The following is a 25,415-nucleotide window of genomic DNA, read 5'->3' on the forward strand; positions in this document are numbered from 1 at the left end:
AGAACACATTTATTGCAAGAAAGTTCCTGAAAAGAAGGAGAGCATTGTGGTAAACATTTTGTATATACGTATAATTGAGTAAGTTCGAAGTGAGATTGACGATTTTGGGGACAACTTTGGAGTGCTATCTATTATTGACGGGAAAATAAATAAAATGGGATGGTAGATTAAGTTACTCTATTAGTCTGTGATTTTAATGTTAAAATTGAAATAAGGAATAGTGATAAATGTCTTCAATCTTGTAAAAGAAACAAATGAAGAGAGAAAGAAACACAGTCCACTGGAAACACTAGAGTTGGGATCAGGTGCCTGGGAGGTGGAAGCTTCCCCTTTTAAATGATGTATCTGCACTGAGTCCTATATATTGAACAAGTATACAGAGAACTATGGTGTTGAATTCAGTATAAAAGCATTGGCTTATCATTAATGGAATTAAAATTGTCAGACAAAATTATAGGTTGTATTTACAAATATGGTCGTTTAATACATTAACCATACAATTTGTGAAAAGCCCATCATGCCCACAGAGCACCTGCTTTGTGATACAAGGATCCTAAGTTCGATTCCCAGTCGAGCCAAACTTTTTTCCTGTCCTGTTAAGATTGGATGCCATTGAATACCCCCTTAACTTTCAGGTGAAAGTCCTGCAAGGGGCAGATAAGTAATTGGGGGTTGCACCTTCAAGGGCTGTGACAATATAATTAAGATGGGAGGAAATGTTACCTAATGGTTTTGACCATGGATAACGGCCTGGAAAGCTCATATGTAGATCACCTGACTTGTGATGCAGCCTGGGTCCCAGGACTGAGGTTCAATTCCCAGTCTAGCCATACTTTTTTCTCCTCGCTTGTTACATGTAAATCCACTTTCTGTTTATACCCGCACTTTCTAAGGAAAATTCTGGTATATTATTGTTAGTTGTTATTCATGTCTGTCCGTCTGTCTGTCACACTTTTCTTCCCTGAACTCCTCCTACATTTTACAAAGTAGCCTAATCATCTTTTGGAGATGGTTGGTGGTGTCATGTAGATGTGCAGTAAGGTTTCAGAATTTTGATTTTGCCAGGGGGGGGGTCAAATGGGGGTTGAAAAAAATGATTTTTTTTTTTATCCAAAAAGCCCCTTGTTCCCAAACTCCTCTTACATTTTACTCAGTAGCCTAATCATCGTTTGGGAGATGGTTGGTGGTGTCTTGTAGATGTGCAATAAGGTTTCGGAATTGTGATTTTGCCGGGGGGGGGTCAATTGGGGGTAAAAAAAATGATGTTTTTTTGGCAAAAAGCCCCTTGTTCCCAAACTCCTCTTACATTATACTCAGTAGCCTAATCATCATTTGGGAGATGGTTGGTGGTGTCTTGTAGATGTGCAATAAGGTTTCGGAATTTTCATTTTGTCCCAGGGAGTCAAATGGGGGTCAAAAAACGACGTTTTCTATGCAAAAAGTCTTCCATTAACTCTCCTACATTTTACTCAGTAGCCTAATCACCTTTTGGGAGAGTTCAGTTTTTTAAAATTTAGGTAAAACATCAAGGTCAAGGGATAAAAAATCATTGCATGTTGGGAAACAACTGTTATGGGTAATGTGCATGTCAAATGTGAAATTATATCTCTTCTCAATCAAAAGTTATAAGGAAACACCACATTTTTGAAAAGTAAGTTTAACTTCAAGGTCAAGGTCACAGAGTCAAAAGTCACTATACAATTGGAAAGGTCTTATCACAGGTAATATACATGCATGTATAATATGAATGCCCTATCTTTTCTTTTTCAAAATGATCAATTTAAAACAATTTTTTTTTTTTTGATAGTAGGTCAAACTTTATGGATAAGAAAAAATCATAGTGTATTTAGAATGGTATTGTCACAGGTAAATACTACTATAAAATACAAAAGAGTATTTGATTCATCATACATACCATAAACACTTTTTAATCATATGAGATCTTTAATTAAACATAATCAGACAAGATGTTCTCTTAGCAAAAAAAATTATTCCTGCATGGCATTTTTATTAGCACATATATACATATATCCATCAATATAGCATTATTGAAAATTTTGTCTTTCTTATTTTATTTAACATGTGTTTAATATCAAATACCTAGTATTTCATCAATATAAACTGTTGGTAAAATGTGGTGATATACAGTATAACTGATCAGAAAAGAATACTGTAGATCACTTTATTTTCGCGACACCTTATTTTTGCGGGATCGTCATTTACTGTTTATTAGCGAGACAAAATTTTCACAAATTGTGGTCATTGCTCTATATAATCTAAATGAATTCTATTATACGTGAGAATGAAATTTTCGCGAGCATACCGTCTCGCGTAATTACGCGAAAATAAAGTTCTCGCGAATAAAAATTGATTTACAGTACCGTAAATTGCGTGATAAGATATTCCCGGTAAAAGCATTGTACCTGTACTACTTATTTTGTTATACATACAATATAATGTTAGTTTTACTGTTTACTTTTTCAAGATAGTTATGAAGGAAGAAGCCATGAGTGAAGAAATGAAAGAAAAGAAGAAACTAGCAGATTTTGTAAAATCTGTTCATCGGGATCTTAGAAAAAAGCTCAAATCAGGTAAGTTAAAAATTAGATAGAAAAAGCATAATGCCATGGTATAAGATACCAGTTTTTGAATTAAGATGAACATTTACCTTCTCTGAATTTACTCATTATAAGTTAGAATTTTTTATAAAGCAATTAAAGCAAATGAGTCCTCATTATCAACTACTGTGAACTTACTACTTTTTGTTGGGGATTTAAAGTTATTGTTTTGGGGGCTTGGAGAGACCCACAAATTTATGACCACCATGAAATTTTAAATTTCATATGTATTACTATGAAACATTCCCCAATTCGGAAATCAAGTCCCCACAAAGCAATATTTTTTCCTCAAACCTCGAAATTTTGACTACACGAAAACATGATTTTACAGTATATTATAAATGAGGAAATGAAAACACATCATGAAGTGAATTTTGAAATTGTTCAAATATTTGCTGCCTTAGTAAATGTATTATGACCCCCCCTCCAATAATTTATTATTAAAAGAAAGTTTTGATTGTTTATATGTTTAAACATTTTATAGGCATGATATTTTGAATGATGCCCACCTCTTAAATGATGAAGTCTTTAAGTTGTTCAATATTTTGTAGCTACGTTATCTAACTTTCCCTACCCATACAAAAAATTATAATATAGTACAATATTTCATGTCAATTATATTAGCACCCTTTTCTGTTATCTGTTATTATACATGTAGTCTTATAAGGGTTCAATAGTTCACAGCAACAATGTTATCTCAAACCCTTTTCCTCCAAGCTAAATAAAAAGAATAAATTTGTAACAGAACACTGTTAACATTTGATAGTGATCATATTTGAACACTTCTTTTATAAGCAAATAAAATACAATGGGATTCAAGATTTTACATCCCAATATTTGGCATCCATTTTCAGAAACCCATCTTAACCAAAAATTAAACTGTGTGTGTTGGGGATATCAACATTTTATATGCATATTAATATATAATATGCATACCCCCCCCCCCCATTAAACCACAGAGGTCTAATTAAGTGCTATAATTGACAATAATAATATTTTGAAATCCAAATCTCCATCATTTGACCCAAAAGCAATTTAACTGTGGGTTAGGAGTATACATTTTCTACAAAGAATTAAATCTAGGGTAAATCTAATATATTTCATTAAGCCAAAGATTATGAACAACAAGTTTAGTATTTCACATGAGGTTGGTTCATTAATCACAGTTAAAAATGAACCTGATTTAAAGTACATGTTCTTTGTGATAAAGTGACCCAAATGCAGTATTTCCATACCAATCTTGTTGATTTATTTTATCATATGGAATGGTTGTATAAAATGTAGAAAAGTAATACGTTTTGATTTTATAGACGTTTGAAAAAAAATGTGATTTTAAATTTTCTAACAGTCAATATGAGTTTTAAAAGTCCAAAACTCAAAAAAAAAAAAAACAAAACAATCCTTAACAAAGATATTTTGTTGGGTCCAGTAAATTGCCTACCAATCGCCTGTCTTTATGCCTAACAAAATACCAAGTCCTGTAAAGTGAAACATATGGAGAAAACAAGCAGTATTCAAGATCAAAAGTCCATAAAACAATACAAAACAGGAGCAGTGCAAATGCGGACCTCCAAAACATCAGAGGTGGGATCAGGTGCCATGGAGGAGTGAGCATCCCCTACCGACCTGTCACACCCGCTGTGTGCTCCTTGTCATGATCGGAAAATAACGGAAAAATCCGTCTTCAATTCAGTGTATAAATAATGGACTAACAATAAGTATAAAAAACGTCAGTCAGCATTTGACTCAATAAATGATAAATTGTATTTGCTGACAAGGTCATTGAATCGACCATAGAACTTACGAAATGATGACTTTAAACTAGGCTGCTGTAAAGTAGAGACTTCAGATGTGCTGTTCTACAGCCAAAAGTGATGTAAACCAGATATGGAATCCAGCAATTATACTGCGTTCTAGATCAAAGACTGAGATGTGATTTTGAAGAATTCCATTCTTGGAATGTGAACTATTAGCCGATTATATACAATTTGCAGATGAAGAATGAAATCTAACTTCTTTCAAAATAAAGAAATTAAAATAACGAGCCTTACAATTGAAGTTGATACAAATTCTGATTTTTTTGCAAAAAGGTGAGCGATGTGGTCCATGGGCATCTTCTTTGAATGAAATTGATTTATTTTTACAGCCTACTCAACCATAAATTACCAATAAATAGTCTTCAAACATAAAAAAATATTAACATTATCCTTCATTGCTCAAAGGAAACTATCATGTCACGCAGGAATGAAATGTATTACTAAGTTCCAAGTACGAACACTTTCTAATTCTTGTATATGTATTATGTACGTGAGAAAGAAAAGAGTATTTTACCAACAATATTTGTAAACATCTTAATTTTAAATACATATCAGTGGCAGTATGTAGTTTTACGTCCCATTTGAGAATTTTTTCATTCACTTGGAATGTCACTGTATACCATTTAGTCTTCAAATTTAGACCTGTACTGGTTATAGATACTAAGGGCCATTAACAGGGAGGAATTCCTATCTTGCAAATGCGTTCCGTGACATGGAACCTACGATCAGCTTTAAGGTCTCATCCAAAAGACCCATGACTTTTAATTTTAGTGCCTGTTTAAAGCGGAATTATGATCCAAAGCGTCACAAAATGATCACCAACCATAGAAAAAATTATTTTTTGTAAAAAATGAAGCTAAACGTCAGTTTTCTACCCATGCAATCTAAATAAAATTGGCTCCCAAAATGCAATTATGCAACGAAAATGTGAATTTTTAATTACAATGTATGTGTTTGAAGTTATAAACAATTTAGTAGGTATTTTACTAGCAGAACATATTAAAGGGAAACTGACAGATAAACGTGATGTTCAACTTTTCTGTTATCAACTTCCCTTCTTTACACGTATGTAGCAATATAGCTTTATCACCTTCATATGGAATTAATATGTCCCATTTGATCAGATATGCAAGAGCATGCTGTGCCTACGAACATTCTCTTAATCAGGGCATGCTATTAACAAAGAAGGTGATGAAACAGGAATATCAAGAGTCTCGTTTAAAGACGTCATTTTTCAAGTTCTTTGGTTGACGCAATGACCTTGTCAACATGAACAATCGATCATTAAGTCGATTCCAGAATGACGTTTTCCAAACTAATAATGTCAGGCAACTATTTAAACACTTATTTGTCTACGGACTTTTCCGTTTTCATGATCTGACATGACAAAGAGCACACGATGGTTGTGACCAACCATAAGGGGATTTTTACTTTTCAATGGCACCCGATCCAACCTCTGACCGCCAAAATATGGCTGAAATATTGCCGACTTGGCGTTAAACAATATAAAATCAATTTAAAAATCCAACCTCTGATGATACTCCTCTGCGCCCGATTTTGTGTTGTTTTAATGTTGTTTCTTTTAGTTTGATTATTCGCTATCTCCATATTTTGTTTCTATGTTTTCCTTACCGCATTTTGCATTCATATTGACATATACTATAAACATACTTTTTTCAATAAATAGTTAATATATGCCTCTTATTTGATATCACGATATGAAAAAAACGAGAATGACTTCAATATATAGACGGGGAATATGGCTGACTCCGTCGTGCAAGGAAGAATTGTTAAAAGAATGGAGGCGTACAAGGCGATGTCAGTCCCCCGCTCTGAGAAAAGACATTTCTCATTTCTAAAAGTTCATGAAAGCGATATTTTTTTATTATATACTTTATATCACCTTTTACACATTTAATTCTGTATTTCATCGTTTTAAGTATTTTATTAATAAATCATTTTTTGACTCATGTTTCAAGATATTTGAAAACAAAAAGAAAAAAGCTTCACGTATGATTCGAACTCTCTCCATAGCTAGGGTTTGGAACAAGACCGACGGCATTAACCACTACACTACGAAGTATATTCATTATAGAAGTCTATCAGTGTGATTTAAATGCACGGGTTTGTTGAAGCGTACATTGTTTCAGAAAAGTTCGATTTTCATATAGAATGGGTGCAGATTCCATTTTTTGGACAAATGAAATAGATTTCACATTTACGTTTCCATCATTTAAGCGTTAACGAAGAATGGAGACTTGACCCATTCATGTTCAAAATTCATTTTTTATATCTCTAGTAATCCTATTTTCTACTAAACTTGCTTAACTGTCAACTTTGAAAAAAGGTTGTCAAATGATAAGTCGTTCAGTAAAATGCAATAATAAAATGTTTTGAAGATGACAATACTGAGAACATGATTTTAGAAAAATATAACTTTTCCGTTGATTTTGAAAATTGAGAAACATATGGTCTCAGAGCGCGGAATTGTCCACGCCTTGTACGCCCTCTGATTGTTTTAATGAAGAAACAGATATGGTTAAAAATAATTTTCGTAGTGGGAGGCAAGTAAAGTTAAAAACGTACGTTAAAAGAATGAGGGGCAATATGAAAACCATTTATCCTTCTATAATCAAGAAGTGAAAAAAAATTAGATAGATTACACGATCAGTACGTACTGGTCAGCAGGAAACGACATTGTCTTTGTTTGTAAGACTCATTATATAAAATGTAAATGTATGACAGAGGAATTTGGATTTAATTCTACAAGTGTTATTCAAACTTATACTCATAGTTTCCTTTCTACGGAAGAAATTCCTCAGAATAATAATTTATTTCAGTTTTGAATACTTAAATATTCCAAATAACCGAAATGAAATTGAATTACCATATCTGCGAGGGCTGTTCGATAATACTGTCCTCGGTGCTCGGAAATAAACAAAAATGCTTTGTAATGGTTTAGCCTTAATGTTTTCACTTGAATATTCTCTTTTAATTAAAATGCATGTCCTTAACAATTTTATCCAACTTGTGATTGTTTTTAGAACACATTTTTGAGTATGGCCTTTCGTATATTGGAATATGGCAGATCCTTTGATATCCTTGACTTGTTTCTTCTTTATGAAAGGCTTTTTTTTAAGTTTGGAAAACGAAACAAGTCAAAGGGTGAAAGATCTGCCGAATATTGTTGGTGTGACAAAACATTAACTTTCTGTTTATCCCCAAAACTACTTTACTCTTCATGACACGTGGGTTTGGACGCTGTCATGAAGAAATTTAATGTAGTGGATTCCTCAGACTCTGGTTCCATCCTCTCATAAACCTTTCACTTTTCTTGCAAAAATTTGCTTTCTAGACTTCTCCAGAAATTGAACTGCCTCCCCGAATTAGAATTTGAACAGCAAGACCACTAATATTTAAGTAAAGTTCATATAAAATTGTTTTTGTGCTTTTTGCAATTCTTCGCTCTTCTCAGACCTTGGCTGTTTTTGTCAAGTGCATCTTATTGTAAATTTATTTTGAGAGTTTAAAGCAATGGATTCAGGTTTCACTATATGTTTGAATTTCAGGAGAACGTGGATATTAACTTCAATTTCTGATTTTTTTTTTTTTTTTTTGTCGCTAAGGACGGTACCCATTTTTGATGCGCATAATATCATTTTTAGCCGGGCTTATTGCTCAAAGAGCAATTGCCGGCTTATGTCTTCCTGTTCAAGGCAGGAAGTCAACCCCATAGTCGCCATTTTAAAGTTACGTGCAAAAATATAGTTCTTACTCTCAACCGCTTTTAAGATATTACAAACGCTAAATAAAGCAACAAAAATAAAACGAAGTTTTATCTATATAAATAAGCGTTAGTAGTAATGACTTTGAAAACTTCAGTCCTAAGTCAAAGAACGTAGTTCATTAGCATAAGGATTTTTGATAATCAGTGTTATCGTAGTTCTCTACACATACGAGGAAAAGCAGGAGAGGGAACCAGACTGGCCCGTTTGTTTACATTCAGCTGCGGTACCAGATTAATTCTGATTCTGACAAAATCAGACCGTGGTATTAGGATTGATAAACTCACTGTCAGTGTCTTATCATTTATATTGAGTTTTAAAATAATTTTTTCATCAGAATATAAACGTGATTCATGTAAGAAATCATTCTACTCTGTAAATGAGACCGGCTCTCTGTACTTCTGAGTACTTTGATTGTTCATTGAAATCCACCTGCTATTGTGTCTAAAACAGATATTGATTGTTGTAAATTTCACACATTTCAGTGAATATTTCTTTGGGATTCTTAACGAGTTTTACAGCAGCTTTCATGAAGCGTTTAATTTCATTCGAGTTTACTGATTCTTTACAATTAATTTTAAATGCAGTTTCATGCCCTTATATTCCAGCTTCTCATAATGAAACTTTGTAATGAAAAGAGGTCACATAAACTTTTATCAATTCATTAAAAATTCAATAATGAGAGAAAGTCAAGCTTAATGTCATATGATTTCTATATTGTATGTCATCGAGCTCAGGACATTATTTACTGAACAGCCCTCGCATATTTGATTCCGAAATTTTTTAGACATCCTTACAGAAAAAAAGATACATTGCGGATTCCAGTAAATTTTCAACCAAGCCTCTTTCTTTACTTCTTACCAATATATTAACAGTAGTGAAGGAGAAACTACAAGAGATATGTGCAACAATATATTCGAGAAGTGCTGTAAATCAGATTTGTTAGTAACTTAAAATTCCATGGAACGTTTGGAAAATTTGAAATCACAAGACTTTACCAAAATCAACAGTTTAAAAACTTAAGACTTTTTAACTTGATACACAACCATTCCCAACCAAAGTATAAAGTCCATGCTTTTATATATCATTAAAAGCTACTGCTTTTTCAATAAAAACTGAAACTCCTAATCTACTTATCTTGTCATTGGTAATTTGCAAATTTTTTTTTTTAAACATTCTGATTGTACACACAAGTACTCTAAAGTTGACATTAAAAAGATGCTTGAGTTTCTGATTGACAATATATGTGTTGTTTTTGGAGACCAGGTCTTCCAAACAATCTGTTGGATTTTCGATGGGCATTAATACTGCATCCTATGAGCAGACCTATTTTTGTTTTCATCATATGCAGAATTTGTCCAAAATCATAAACCTGAAAAGAAGAGAAGACTTGTTGTGACTCTTCAGCTCGACATTTAGATATACCAACGATGTCTTGTCAATTAAAATCATGGATATTTCCATTTTTATGTCGATACGATACATGTATATCCCGGTGATCTTGAGAAAAATAGATACCACAGTGTCTGACACGTCTGTTTCATATTTGGATATTTCACTTGAAAAGACATTAATGGTAATCTTACAACCAAGCTTTATGCGTCTGTTTCCCATATGCAGTAATAAATCTTCATCACCTGCATACAGGATTTATATCTCTCAGTTGATTCGAGATGCAAGAGAATGGTCTATGTATACATGTATGTTCGATTTCTAAACGAGATAAATTATTGACAAAGAAGTTGATATAACAAGAATATCAGCAGTCTCCTTTAAAGTCGTCATTTCGTAAGTTCCATGGTCGATACAATGACACTGTCAGCAAATACAATTTATCATTGAATTAAATGCTGACTGACGTTTTTCATACTAATTGTTAGGCAATTACAGTATTTACATGCTAAATTGTTGAAGGGTTTTTCCTTTATTTCCCAATCATGACAAGAAGCGCTCAGCGGGTGTGACAGGTCGGCAGGGGATGCTCACTCATTCATTGCACCTGATCCTACCTCTGATGATATGTTGGTCCGTGTTTGCTCTGGTCCTATTTTAAATAATAATAATGCAGGGACGTTTGAGCTTGACATTAAAGTTATTCTTAATCTCTTAATGTTTTATTTTCTTTAGACTGTCAATTAACACATAAAATATACAATAAAGGGAAATTGTCCGCTCTTGATCTACATTGATACATTGTATTTTTCTTCCCTCATCAGGCTTGTACAACATCTTAATTAGTAAACAAACTAGAACTATGTTAGCTTTTAAAACCTTCCAGTCTAAGTACAGATTTGAGCTGAAATCCGTAAAAAAAATTTTTCTCTCTTAATTAGTAAACGATCAAAACTTTCTGTTTTGTATCTTTGTGTGACAACTTTACCATGCTCAGTATATGAAAATAAGAAAAAAAATTAATATAGGTTGCACATAAAAGTAACTAACATACCTTAAATATTTAAGAAAAGTAAAAACAAATTCTGAGTATCCAATATAATTCATTTTAGTTAAATTATTTATGTCAATTCGGTAATATCATCTTATAAGCCCTATAATGAAAGTATCTTTATATGCTAAAAGAAAAACAGCAAATGCAATTTATCATTGAGTCAAATGCTGACTGACATTTCTGATCCCAACTCTGAGGCCCCTGTTTGCTCTGCTTCTATTTTGTATTGTTTTTTGACTTTTGATCTTGAATACTGTTCGTTATCTCCATAGTTTCATACAAAAAAAAAGAGAGTGAGATCAGCGAATACAGGGAGCGGATTTTCCCGTTATTTCCCGATCATGACAAGGAGCACACGGCAGGTGTGACCGGTCAGCAGGGGATGCTCACTCCTCCATGGCACCTGATCCCACCTCTAATGTTATGGAAGTTCGTGTTTGCTCTTCTCCTGTTTTGTATTGTTTTTATGGATTTTTGATCTTGAATACAGTTCGTTATCTCCATATGTTCCATCTTTTGAAATACAAGTAGAGATCGCATGATTGACAAAAGTAATTATTTTCTTAATGCCCAGGGAAAAGGTAATGACATTGACCTGACCTTGTCTCTAATATAAGACCGTCGAACTTAATCTCATTGATACCATCACTTAGTGATATCGTCTTCTAAATTCTGTGAAAATGTCATTGATTTTTAAATACAAGAAATTTGAGAAGAATCCTACCTGAAGAGCATTTTGACCAACACCCTCACTTTTTTTTAAGATTGACGGATTGTTTATTCATTTAACAACTTATTAAAGTGAACAAGCTTGGTTTTTGTTCCTGAAAGTCCCTTGAAACTCCACCACTTGTCTGCGGAGAGCTGTAATTTTTTTTGTACTTATGCTTGGCACTCAGAACCATTAAGCAGTGAGGGATATTTTTGTGCCAGCACCTATTGCGACACGGGGTATTGGTTTTTACAGTCTCATCTGAAGGACCTGTCTTCAAGTCTCACAATGGGATTCGAACCCCGACTTAAGGATCAACTCCTTACTTTGCGACTCTAGAGTAGACATTTTTACCACTGCGCCCTGCGGCCTACGAACTTGTTTTACTAATTTTTAATTTTACACGAAGACCAAGTATGACAATTTTATAATGACTTTGACAGTTGCTAGTATTTAAATTCTAATACAAATATCGAATAATTATTTTTTTACCAATTGAAATCTACATCGAATTTCATGCAACAAATTTAAAATTCAATTTGAATTTTATGAGCTTATAGCTAAATTATAATCTTTAATATTAATAAGATTATATTAAGAATGAATTTTATAGTCTCGAATCACATATTAATTTTCGAATCATCAATTAAAAAGCAATTAATTGAACATCTATTCTAACCTTTACATACAGGTGTACGAACTTCAATATTCCTAACACAATTTAAGAAATCGGAAACACATTTAAAGGTGTAAATAGTTTTACAAAATTTTCAAGGAATGATTATTGATACTAGTAAATTAATGAAAAAGTAATGAAAAGATCATTAAATTACGACCGAAAGGCAACTGAAAGAACGCGAAAAGGTCACTGAAAGACAACGTAAAGGTCGCCGAATTGTCTGCTGAATGGTGATTGAAATCTACTAGCTGCAGATATGTAGCGTTATGTTTTTATCATATATATTTGTCTTTGACCATAACGCAACAGATCCCGTTATGCAAAAATGGTGCAATTTACGGCGCAATATTTTTTGCTCACTTTTTTGGAGAATTTCTCCACTTTCTAGCATTGGTCAATCAACAACCTTTTACTCCCTAATTCTAGACACATTCTGTAGCCAATATGTATATTTTATCTACCTCCCAACCATTTATAGCTGTCTCTACAGGTAATAAACTCGCTTGAAGTGAATTTTCAGCAATCTAACAAATAATTTTAATCAAGCGAGTTTATCACTTGTAGAGACGACTGTAGAGGCTTGGGAGAATAAAAGTTAAAGAGTATATGATTATTATGAATTATGAATGAAGATGGTGTTAAAGAAGGATCATTCTGAAAAACGAATTTTGGCGTTATAAATTTGGTACATATCCTAAATTGGTACATATGTCCAGAGGTCAATGTTCTGGTGCTCACAGAAAGGTCTTGTTGCAATATAGATCTCAAAAATGAAAGCCATAGCCCCATCTACTCCAAAGATATGGCCAAGGTTAAAGTTTTTGCGAACTAACAGACAAACAATGCAAATACTATATATATACCCCTGAATCTTCGATTAGGGGGTAGAAAAAAAAGACAAAGCTAATGGAAGCTCTTTTATTTAAAAAAGATATTTAGCTCAACGTTTAATTCAACAAAAATAATGGGCTAATAAAATATTGTGAATTATTTGGCCTCAGGGTTAGGAGTTCTGGTGTTAGGGCGGGCCTCTGTTGAAAAATTATATAGTGAAAATACATTAAATCTTTGAAAATCTTCTCTACTCCTGGGTAATAAGCAAATGAACTATATAGTAATGAGGAGCAATGACCCTTTTTCCAGAATTATGAATTTCAAGGCCCCTGGGTCAGGGGTACCATAGAGGGGGGGCTCTACTTATATACTGAAAATGAATGAATTGTTTAAATTCGGCTCCTTGGTATTATTCAAACATTTTGATAAACGAGGGTGTCTTTTCAAAAATTGTGCAATGTATGGAACTAAGAAATAGGTTCATGTGTGGTAGGGGCACTACTGATTATTTCCGAATATTACTGATTAGTTGATATGCAGTTTTTGTTCCCCTACTCTGCCTATGGGTATTAAGTAACCAAACTTAGCAATTGCTAAGTGTATAGTTATAATAAGCAATGGTATCTCTTTCAAAATTGTGAATACCATAGCATCAAGCTTAAAACATAACCAATTCAATCATTTGAAAATTGTTGCATGATGCTCAGGTGACGTATAAGGCCCATGGGCTTCTTGTTTAGTAAAGTTGTTTCGAGTAAACATATTGTTGCATTGTGTGTATAATGTACTTATATTCAGTAGTAATGATGCTTCGTAAGCATTGTAGTAAGTAAGTAGTAATTCTGTAATCGGAAGTTTGTTCAAAATAGTAACAATATGTCAGTAGCATTGTAGTAATTGTTTGTACGGTAGTAAGTTGAATACTTGTTATGTGTATTCTTCGTATAAGTAAAATGGCCATGCTAAAGTGTGAAAAGTAAGTTGAGTATTAAGTATATGAGTAAAATATGTATAGGAAAATATGCATTTAAAGCTAGGATTGTTTATAAAGAGGAAGTATGTGTACATAACTCAACAAAAAATTACAATATGTTATTGATAAACATTCCATAGATCCTAGTTAGACGTAAGAAGTAAAAGTTATATACAGTCGGAAGGACCAGACGAGGCTTTCCACACTACCCGTACAATACGCCACGTGTGAGTCCGGGACGGAAGTGGCGCCATTACGGACCACAGCGCCATTCTGAACCAAGGAACCAGTCCACAGTCATATAACATAGAAACTTTTAACTTGAAACTCTTAATATAACAAACAAAATTAAAATAAAAATTATTGATGTTAGAATGTAATAAATGTTGTAAATATATTTTACGCATCCTTTTCCTTATTTTTTACAAAGATCTGTGAAAGAGCGAAAGGGGCGAAAATAAAACGGGGGCGAAAATTTCCCTATATACAGTATTACCAAGGTAAAAATGTGGGGTTGTTTGTAAATGTTGGTAAAACTCCAAGGTCAAAGCCGAACTTGGTGGTACCCAACGAAAGGTCTTGTCACAAGGAATGCACCTGTGAAATATGAAACCCACATAGCCCTTACCACTCAAAATTTAAGGGCAAGATAATTTTCTACTAACAAACAGACGGACAGACATGGCTAAAAGAATATATCCCCGAAACTTCGTTTACAGGGTCATAAAAATGTGCGATCAACATTTTGCCTAGATATATAAAGGGGGAAATATGTTGATAAGAGCAGAAGGTGAGCGTTGTGGCCCAAGGACTTGTTTATTTTGCAGTGAAATTTTACACGAAAGGTACTGTGAGCACTGAAAGTTTCAACAAAATCTACTCAGTACGTAGTAAAGGAGGAGTTGCGGATAAGCATATGTACCCTTCAATATTACAGAAAGAATGGTAATATATCCATATTTGGCTGTGGGAATCCAAAACGTGTGGGATCAAAATGTAAAATAGAAAGTGCACAATGATACTATATAACACAGATTCTGTAAAAGTCTCATGGAATTTACGGATAAGAGATGGGTACCCCAAAGCATAAAGCTTTGAGGGATACCCTTATTACGGTATTCCCCCTGCGTTTCAAGCGGCGGTATGAAAAATGTTTGAATTTACTTTCTTTTTTAAAGTACATGTACATCGTTTTTCACCGTATACTTTTTTCTCGGTTAATGCTTTGAATGCGGAGATTGATTGATTTCCTCATCATCTGATATTAAATACTTTTTAGGAGAGAAAAGTATTGGAAACATATGGAAAGACCATTGTAAAAACACAGAGGTATTGCAAGATTATGCATCGGCAATGCAGAAACTCGCCACGGTGCACTGGGGACCTCAGCAATTGGAACGGATCCAATGGTGCAGAAAGACATTGCTAGAGTACTTCAAAAGTGGTGGATTGAAGAAATGCATTGAGAAAGATTACAAAAGACTCAAAAGGTACCGTGCTCTAAATGTTCATAATATAAAACTCAAAAGGTACCATGCTATAATGGTTCATAACAAAGGACTCATAGGTACCATGCTTTAAATGTTCATTACAGAGAACTCAGAAGATACCGTGCCATAAATGTTCATAACAAAAGACTCAAAATGTGCTCTCAATGTTCATTCGCCTTTAATGTTGCTGTGATCAACATTGATCGTTTACGATTTTTTAATTTGAAGTTTGGGAAGCTTATGCGATACCCTCGGCGTCGTAGTAGGCGCCCCAGGTTAAGGTTTTTGAAGGAGTTTTCTTTTCAAGTACTTCTATGATCTATATTGATCAGACATACATGGAAAATGCTTCTAATGCATGTGTTTCATTGTACCAGATGACGTTTCAGATGCTGCAATATCAGCAAAGGAATGACAATAATAATGGAGCAGTTTTTGGAGCAGATTAACATTTTTTTGCAGTTTTTGATGTAGGTCTTATTTCCAAGTAATTATTAGCCTTATAGAGACTATAAGACTGAACATGGATGATACATATAAGGTTCCACACTACCAGGCTTGCTTCGGATGCTGGATCTGACCTACATTTTCATGTTGAGTGAGCAGGTTAATGTTTTTGGTGCGGTCTCATTTCCAAGTAGCTATGAGTCCTGTGACGACCAAACTTGCATTGATGATACATCTAAGGATGCACACTGCCAGGCTTGCTTCGGATGCTGTAGGTATATGTCCTATGTTTGAGCAAACATGCATGAATGATCTCGTACATCTAAGGATGCAAACTAATTGACTTGCTTCAGATGCGGGATCGGACATGTTCCAGATAACTGCTCAGGTTTAAGTTATGTATACAGTTATATCACCGAGGAACTAGAAAGCCAATATCAACCAAAGTTGCATGGATGATGCATCAAGGGATGAGCAATCTCAAACTTGCTTCAGGTGCTGGATTTGAATAACATTTTCTTGATGGTCGACTAGTTTGAAGTTTTGGATATATTTATTTTTAAGTAACTGCAAGCCCTATCAGATCAAAATTGCTTTTCTGTATGTAAACTTCTAGAATGTTAGTACTGTTAGTTAATTTTGGGACTTTGCCTCACTTAAGGACAACGTTTGTTGAGAAGAGCTCTGTAATCTCCCATTACCTCAGTTAATTTTTAATGCCAGTGAAAACTTTTTCAAAATAAGATTTAGAAATACATGTTTTTACTTTATAATCACATTTTTGTACTGTAAAATCACATTTTAAAAGGGTGTTTTTTATGTGGCTAAAATACTAGGGTTTGTGGCAGTTTGCAAGTAAAGAATCGTTGAATAAGGGTTGTTACATTTTTTGTTGAATTTGAAATAGTGGGATTCGTCATACCTCAAAATCAATGAAAGTTTAACCCCCAAAAATAAGTACACGTTTCAACAATAAACCTGACTAAAACGTACTTGTTATAACACCCCTACTATTGTTATTGTGATTTAAATTCAAGACACATGGTTTAGGTTGACGTATTCACAGGTTATAGGATAGAACCGGTTTTATAAATAAAATTGGAAGTAAACAGGAAATTGTTATAGTCTTTTTTTAAACATGCCATGTGAAAAATGTTATTCCAGACCTTTCTTAAAGACTCTCATGATTTTCAACAGAAAAGGGTGGTTAAAGGGGGGGGGGGGGTTAAAATTACAATATATATTATCATAATTTACGGCGAAAATTAGAGCACACTAGCGACCGATACGCTGGTTAAAAAATATGTATAATATCATTTACACTGACAGTCTTTGTTACAGAATGTAGCCTTATATAGCAATCGTTGAATGAATAGCAGCGTTTAAGACAAACACATGCTTACATTTAACTTGGAACACGTGGTTCAGGTCAATCTATTATCATGTCAATGGAGTGCCAAAAGTATGTTTTTATGAACAAAATACAAGATTAGAAACTATGAAAGATGTCTCGGGCGTTTTTAATTTGTTGTTAATTAGAAAAAATATGTTTAATAAAATGAAGTTTGCATCAAGTTCAAGCTCAGAACAGCCGCGCTTCAAGGGTAAGGAAAACGAGCAGCATCTCTTATGCATTTAAATGGACAAAACTTGGTTACATAACTGTACTGGTGATCACGTGTTTTGGCCTGTGAATCCACATAACAATTGTATTCACCGATAGTACAACAAAGGAATACAGACACAAATTGCCTTGCAGCATGACTAAGAGAAACTTAGACTTCCACCATTTATTTAACAAATTAATTGTATGAGCATGAATTTAAAAAATGTTTTTCATTGACGAAATGGGTGAAAAATGGTCTCTGTACCTTTTTGATCGCCATAAGATTCACTTTTTTTTTTTCAAGCGTAAAATTCCTGTTGTCTTCGTAGTAGCCCATAATGCAATTCTCATTTCTGATTTATCAGTCGACGTCATATTGGTGCCTCATTTACTAATCTGACGCAAAAAATATAGGCCTGGTTCCTATGCAAAAATATTTATCTAAAAAGAAATTTTAATTCGTCACTGCAGAAAATTATATCATAGAAAATGCACACTACCAGGCTTGCTTCGGATGCTGTAGGTATATGTCCTATGTTTGAGCAAACATGCATGAATGATACATCTAAGGATGCAAACTAATTGACTTGCTTCAGATGCGGGATCGGACATGTTCCAGATAACTGCTCAGGTTTAAGTTATGTATGCAGTTATATCACCGAGGAACTAGAAAGCTTATATTAACCAAAGTTGCATGGATGATGCATCAAGGGATGGGCAATCTCAAACTTGCTTCAGGTGCTGGATTTGAATAACATTTTCTTGATGGTCGACTAGTTTGAAGTTTTGGATATATTTATTTTTAAGTATTAACTGCAAGCCCTATCAGATCAAAATTGCTTTTTTTGGATGTAAACTTCTAGAATGTTAGTACTGTTAGTTAATTTTGGGATTTTGCCTCACTTAAGGACAACGTTTGTTGAGGAGAGCTCTGTAATCTCCCATTACCTCAGTTAATTTTTAATGCCAGTGAAAACTTTTTCAAAATAACATTTAGAAATACATGTTTTTACTGTATAATCACATTTTTGTACTGTAAAATCACATTTTAAAAGGGTGTTTTTATTTGGCTAAAATACTAGGGTTTGTGGCAGTTTGCAAGTAAAGAATCGTTGAATAAGGGTTGTTACATTTTTTGGTTGGATTTGAAATAGTGGGATTCGTCATACCTCAAAATCAATGAAAGTTTAACTCCCAAAAATAAGTACACGTTTCAACAATAAACCTGACTAAAACGTACTTGTTATAACACCCCTACTATTGTTATTGTGATTTAAATTCAAGACACATGGTTTAGGTTGACGTATTCACAGGTTATAGGATAGAACCGGTTTTATAAATAAAATTGGATGCAAACAGGAAATTGTTATAGTCTTTTTTTTAAACATGCCATCTGAAAAATGTTATTCCAGACCTTTCTTAAAGACTCTCATGATTTTCAACAGAAAAGGGTGGTTAAAGGGGGGGGGTTAAAATTACAATATATATTATCATAATTTACGGCGAAAATTAGAGCACACTAGCGACCGATACGCTGGTTAAAAAATATGTATAATATCATTTACACTGACAGTCTTTGTTACAGAATGTAGCCTTATATAGCAATCGTTGAATGAATAGCAGCGTTTAAGACAAACACATGCTTACATTTAACTTCGAACACGTGGTTCAGGTCAATCTATTATCATGTCAATGGAGTGCCAAAAGTATGTTTTTATGAACAAAATACAAGATTAGAAACTATGAAAGATGTCTCGGGCGTTTTTAATTTGTTGTTAATTAGAAAAAATATGTTTAATAAAATGAAGTTTGCATCAAGTTCAAGCTCAGAACAGCAGCGCTTCAAGGGTAAGGAAAACGAGCAGCATCTCTTATGCATTTAAATGGACAAAACTTGGTTACATAACTATACTGGTGATCACGTGTTTTGGCCTGTGAATCCACATGACAATTGTATTCACCGATAGTACAACAAAGGAATACAGACACAAATTGCCTTGCAGCATGACTAAGAGAAACTTAGACTTCCGCCATTTATTTAACAAATTAATTGTATGAGCATGAATTTAAAAAATGTTTTTCATTGACGAAATGGGTGAAAAATGGTCTCTGTACCTTTTTGATCGCCATAAGATTCACTTTTTTTTTCAAGCGTAAAATTCCTGTTGTCTTCGTAGTAGCCCATAATGCAATTCTCATTTCTGATTTATCAGTCGACGTCATATTGGTGCCTCATTTACTAATCCGACGATATAGGCCTGGTTCCTATGCAAAAATATTTATCTAAAAAGAAATTTTAATTCGTCACTGCAGAAAATTATATCATAGAGAATGCACACTACCAGGCTTGCTTCGGATGCTGTAGGTATATGTCCTATGTTTGAGCAAACATGCATGAATGATACATCTAAGGATCGGGTTTTATAATTTGCAGAACACCGAAAAATAAAAGGTTCCGGACACATTAGTAGGGGGGAATAACCAAGCTGATTATTCTACAGAGATAGAATAATCAGCTTGGTTATTCCCCCCTACTAATGTGTCCGGAACCTTTTATTTTTCGGTGTTCTGCGTTCTGCATGTATATTCGTGTTTCGGGTTGTCCTTTGAGCATTTGTTAGATGCTGGAGATTTTTAACGCCATGGCAATGTCACAGCCACATGCTTAAGGTAGGATTCTTCTCTGGTTTCTGACTAGATGAAACATTCAAAGTATATTTGCTTATATGTCTTATATATTGAGGTGTAAGGAATTAAAAAGACTATATTTTCTTTCTTCATCACAATTGTACAACTTTAAATAGAAATGGCGGAATGGTGGCGTATGAAAATGTCTTCTTTTCTGCCTCTCAAAATTATAATAGAACAATGAATTGAGTTATAATAACTTTCAAAATATATCAAAATGATAAATATGATTTTTCAAACAAACTAGAACTTTGTTAGCTTTTAAACGCTTCCTATCAAATAGCAGATTTGAACCAAAAATCCATAAATACATGTAGTTTTTTTTTCTCTCTTAGGAAACGATCAAAACTTTTTGTTTTTGTATCATTTTGTACATTTATAAAACTACTTTATTATTTGTGAAAATAACAAAAAGTTAAATATAGGAAGCATATGAAAATAACTAATATATCCTAAAAAATTAAGAAAAACAGAGAAAATTCGGATTAGCCAATATCCAGTTAAGTTAAATTATTTATGTAAATTTGGTAATATCATGCTATAGACCCGATATAGTAATATGTTTTTATGCAAAAAGAACAATCTTTAAACTTTTGAAATAGAAGTAGGTATCGCATGATTGGCAACAGTATTTTTTTTATTCTTAATGTCAAGGAAAAAGATAATGACCATGACCTGATTTTGCCTCTGATATAAAACAGTCAAATTTAATTTCACTGATACTATCACTTATTGCTATTGTCTTCTTGATTCTGTGAAAATTTCATTAATTTTTAAATATTAGAAATATGAGAAGAGTCCTACGTTAAAAACTGAAATATTTGCATTACGAAACAGTTTGCAATTAACACTGCCCACTTTAGAACTCAGAAAAAAATGTACATGGCATTATTATCTTAAACAAATGTGATAATGAATATTGGCCTTTAAGTCAATTAGCTTGGAATGTTTGTGTTTTAAGGGAAACAATAATGGAAATTAGGCACCCGTTTTTAGGTAATCTGAGCTGAAGGCTGAGTTTTTCTAATCAACCATTATCTCCATATGTTTCATTGCATTAGATGCAGGATTTGACCAACATTTTTTTTACAGGTTAACATTACTGGAGCAGGTCCATTCCCAAGCAGCTTTCAGAGCTACCTGGACCAAACTTGCATGGATGATGCATATAGTGTATCAAGGGATAAATACTACCAGACTTGCTTCAGATGGTTGACCTGACCTATTTTTTTGTATTGTTTGCAAAATTGTCTTAATATAATTAATTTTAAAATAGTTCCATTTAGTCTTTTTTTGTTTAACAATACGAACTAAAATCATTAGGTGTAGTAAATTTAAAAGAAAATCTAAAAAAAATTTCTTATTCTGTTATTCCACTCGATACACCAGTTCTTTGTTAAATTGCACATTTGTAAGATGGAAAGAAAACTATCGAATGTTTTATTAATTCCTAATAGCTGTAAATATTGGACATTTGCGCAAATAATCACTCAGAAAGTATTACAGAAAGGGTCTTAATTTTTTTCAAAACTGGTATAAGTGCAAGCCCTACCTGGACTTAAATTGCTTAATAATGTGTGTAGAGATGCATATTGCTAGATTATTCGTCAGTATAGGAATTTTATTGGGGTAAGCTTTGAAATTTTGAAAAACTTTTACCTTTTCTCTCTTTGATTTCCACAGATTTTGCGAGTATTTCTGTTATTGTTTTCTAATGCGTGGTTGTAAAATATTTCTATTATGATGTTACAAACATGTGTTTTAGTTTGTAAAAAAAAATAAACGTTTTTGCAATAACGATTCATTCTGAAGCATTCGATTTTAGAACTATTTAGTTGGGAAATTACAGACTGAATGACTTCAGATAACATTTACAAACAAAGATTGATTGATTGATTGATTGTATATTGTTTAACGTCCCTCTCGAGAGTTTTCACTCATATGGAGACGTCACCGTATGCCGGTGAAGGGCTTCAAATTTTGACCTTTACTCGGCACTCAGGGCCATTGAGCAGTGAGGGATCTTTATCGTGCCAACGCCTGTCGCTGACACGGGGCCTCGGTTTTTTAAGGGCTCATCCGAAGGACCCGCAACTTTCACTTCAAAGTGCCGAGCGCTTGGCGAAGGAACAGTTGCTACCCATTTTATCGACTGGGTCAGTCGCGGCCGAGATACGAACTCACGATCTCCCGATCACGGAGCGAGCGCTCTACCGACTGAGCTACCGTGAACGGTCACAAACAAAGAAGTATGCTGTATACTCAATTTAAAGTCAACGTATTTCGTCTTGAAATCTGTACTCTTCATTTCTTACAGATATTTCAAAATTATTGCTTCCAAATTTCCAATTACAAACAAGCCTTACAGTTCCTGGATGTTAAATATAAAACAACCCTTCTATCTTTTATTGTTAATCTTTTTTTTTCAGTTTGAAACCTGTTGGAAAAAGTCATATTTTTATGTATATATTGTATATAGAACTTCAAGTACCATTAATTGGTTTGATTGATTAAATTGAACTTTCTTTGGAATATCTGTCAGCAGTGAAAATAAATTAATTTCCCTGCGCTTCGGTTGGATTTTAACTACTGTATCTTAGTATCCGCAAACCGGAACCACCACCGTACTCTCCTTTTTGCTATTTCGAGTGTGGTAACGGAAAACGAAAGTAGGCGTAAAACTCTTTTATTGCGAACACGGATATTGCAAAGTCAGGGATATAGCAAACCTGTTTTGGATCCTCAGCAATATAAATTTAACGAATTCCTTCTACGGCTACAACGAATGAAGAATATAGTGGAGTAATTTCATAGTTCCCAGTGACTTTTTTATAACTGAATTTTACAATAACTTCATATTCTTTATGGATTTTGTCGTAGGTTATGTTAGACACTGTTTCAAATATAATGCACACTTTGTTGAAATAGACATTTGAGCATGATTACTGTACTTTATTCTCATATTTATAATTTTTTTTAGAAAAATATTAAAAAATTGTATTAAAAAAAGCAAATGCCAAATGTGCGAAACGTAACGGTATATTCTTCAGTGGAGATGCTTAAAGAAAGAATGGCGTCAACAGTCGGAGTTTTAAACAATAGCATCTTCGTTTTAAGGCTCCTATAACTTTTTAAGTGTGAAAATAAAAAAATATAGATATACATTTCAATCTTTAAAACTTGCAAATTTTAAGTCAACGAAAGATCAAGTTTGATCTATCCTACCTGTACTTGTTTCTTTCATAAAATTCGTTTAAAATACTAGTATGTTGCCTGGTCCAATTAATTCTCCAAAAAGTCCCCTTCGTTGCTGGTCACATAACTACTATCTGCTGTCTGAAGACGTTTGCATGCTCAATTATTATATTGTTTATTAAATTACTGAAATTATATTTTGAAAACCGCATACAGAGCTGAGATAAAAAAAACATAATTTCATAATTTATATAGTTACCAATATCAAAGGCTGCATAATACAAATATGTTTATTGGTGTAAATGATGTCGTTAATCTAGCAATAAAAATAAAGATGGGACATTTAATTATATTGTTTATTAATTATTTTGTAATCATATGGAGAAAAGTGCTAATTTATAGCGAAGCTTGTCCATTGGAATCCTGGAAATCTAGGAATGTAATAAGACCCAGTTTCTTCTCAAAAATTTTATTCTATTTAATCTCGTCCCATTTCTGTTTTCAGCACTGATACTATTATCACCTGCACTGTGGTTACCATCTCCCAACTTTTGCGATATCCAAAACGATCAATTGTTTATTATGATATGGTACTAACATATAAATTGATGTTATAGGGATTTCAACAACCTCGTTTAAAGACATTTCCTAAATCCTATAGTCATTAAAATTACATTGTAAAAGAATATTATTATTGGGGAACCAAAAGGAACCATGATGATTGGGGAGTATTTTGGCTGACTTGTTTCCTACCTATTGTTAGAATTTTTGCATGAGTCAGAGATGTTTGGAGGTTGCTTCTATTGTGTTTCATTGTATCGGCCAAGGTTTCAGATGCTGCAATTTCAGCGAAGGAATATGTCCTATGTCGGCCATACTTCTATGGATGATAATCGAAGGATTCACATTACCAAGCTTGCTTTTGAGGTTGCATCTGTCCTATATTTTACTCGTTGAGTAAACAGGTTAAAGCTTTTGGTGCAGGTCACATTTCCATGCTATGATCCCTATGCAGACCAAACATGCATGGTTGATACGTCTAAGAATGCACACTTCCAGACAAGTAACTGCGATTCTCATATTAAAATTGAAGAAATGTTGCATCTTGGGATGTTAACTTTTATAATATTAGTTTAATGTGGGACTTCGCCTTACTTAAAGACAACATTCGTTGAGGTGAGCTCTGTAATCTCCTATGTTTTTCCTTGACATACAGGGTCATGTGAAAGCTATATAATTAATAAGCTTCAATACATTTTTAATCTATAATATTTAATTACTACATTTATAAAGGAACCTAAACACCCTTTTATACATAATGATTTGGGAAACATCGTTATGTTTCATCCTGTGGTCGAGTGCTACAGCACATTTAAGAATATCCTTTTCTTAAATCATTGGTCCTTATGTGCCACCAATAAGAATTTCAATAAACTGTACGATAATAATGATTGTTTGGCCAAAGTTTATGTTTTATAACATAAATAGTCGTTATAATTTAGTTATGCATTACTTTTTCGTCTCAACAAGTTATGCATAACTTCAACACCTGTTGAAGTATTTTACTTTTTCAGTGCATTTTACAACATTCTAAAGTTAGTAAAATTTCTTTTTTCATATGTTATTGGCTATTAATCTTAATGCAATGTACAAGGAACAAAATGAAAATTATGCTTGTATATACATTTCTGGACTTTATTTAGATTTTGTACTTCATGAAATATTATGATTTTCAATTTTCGAAGAGATGATCTTAATTATCCCGGTATATTTCTTTGCATTTATAATGAAATGAAATGAAATTGAAATAAACTGTTTAATTAATTCAATATAAGATTACTTTAAGAGGGAAAATAAAGAAAAAACTTCCTTTGTGAATGTAAACTTTTGAAATTAAAAGGTCTTATAAACATTTATTTTATTTAAAAACGTATATGCAAGAAGGATATGGAGATAGCGAACAGTGTCCAATTGTATTTGATTTAAGGTTACATGTAATGTGTCTTATACTTGTATTCATGGTAAGATAACCATGTGTTTTAGAGAGAAGACGGGTCCCGAATTTAACCCTGAGAATTTCGGCGACTTGGAGGCAGCTTGTTCCAACAAGAACCTGGAAATGTAA

The 25,415-nt window shown here is 33.3% G+C and overlaps 1 protein-coding gene across 1 annotated transcript; it reads left to right on the plus strand.

Moving 5' to 3' along the window:
* On the plus strand, window positions 1-25,415 carry LOC134243710 (S-adenosylmethionine sensor upstream of mTORC1-like). The gene is made up of 4 exons (XM_062725942.1): window positions 1-49; window positions 2,486-2,591; window positions 15,144-15,354; window positions 25,334-25,415. The coding sequence occupies exons 2-4, from the start codon at window positions 2,492-2,494 to the stop codon at window positions 25,413-25,415; spliced, it is 393 nt and encodes a 130-aa protein (XP_062581926.1). The 5' UTR covers window positions 1-49; window positions 2,486-2,491.

The sequence above is a fragment of the Saccostrea cucullata genome, unplaced genomic scaffold, assembly GCF_032062105.1.
Source record: "Saccostrea cucullata isolate Sc308-1 unplaced genomic scaffold, CSIRO_AGI_Scuc_v1 ctg898, whole genome shotgun sequence".
NCBI classification, from domain to species: Eukaryota; Metazoa; Mollusca; class Bivalvia; order Ostreida; family Ostreidae; genus Saccostrea; species Saccostrea cuccullata.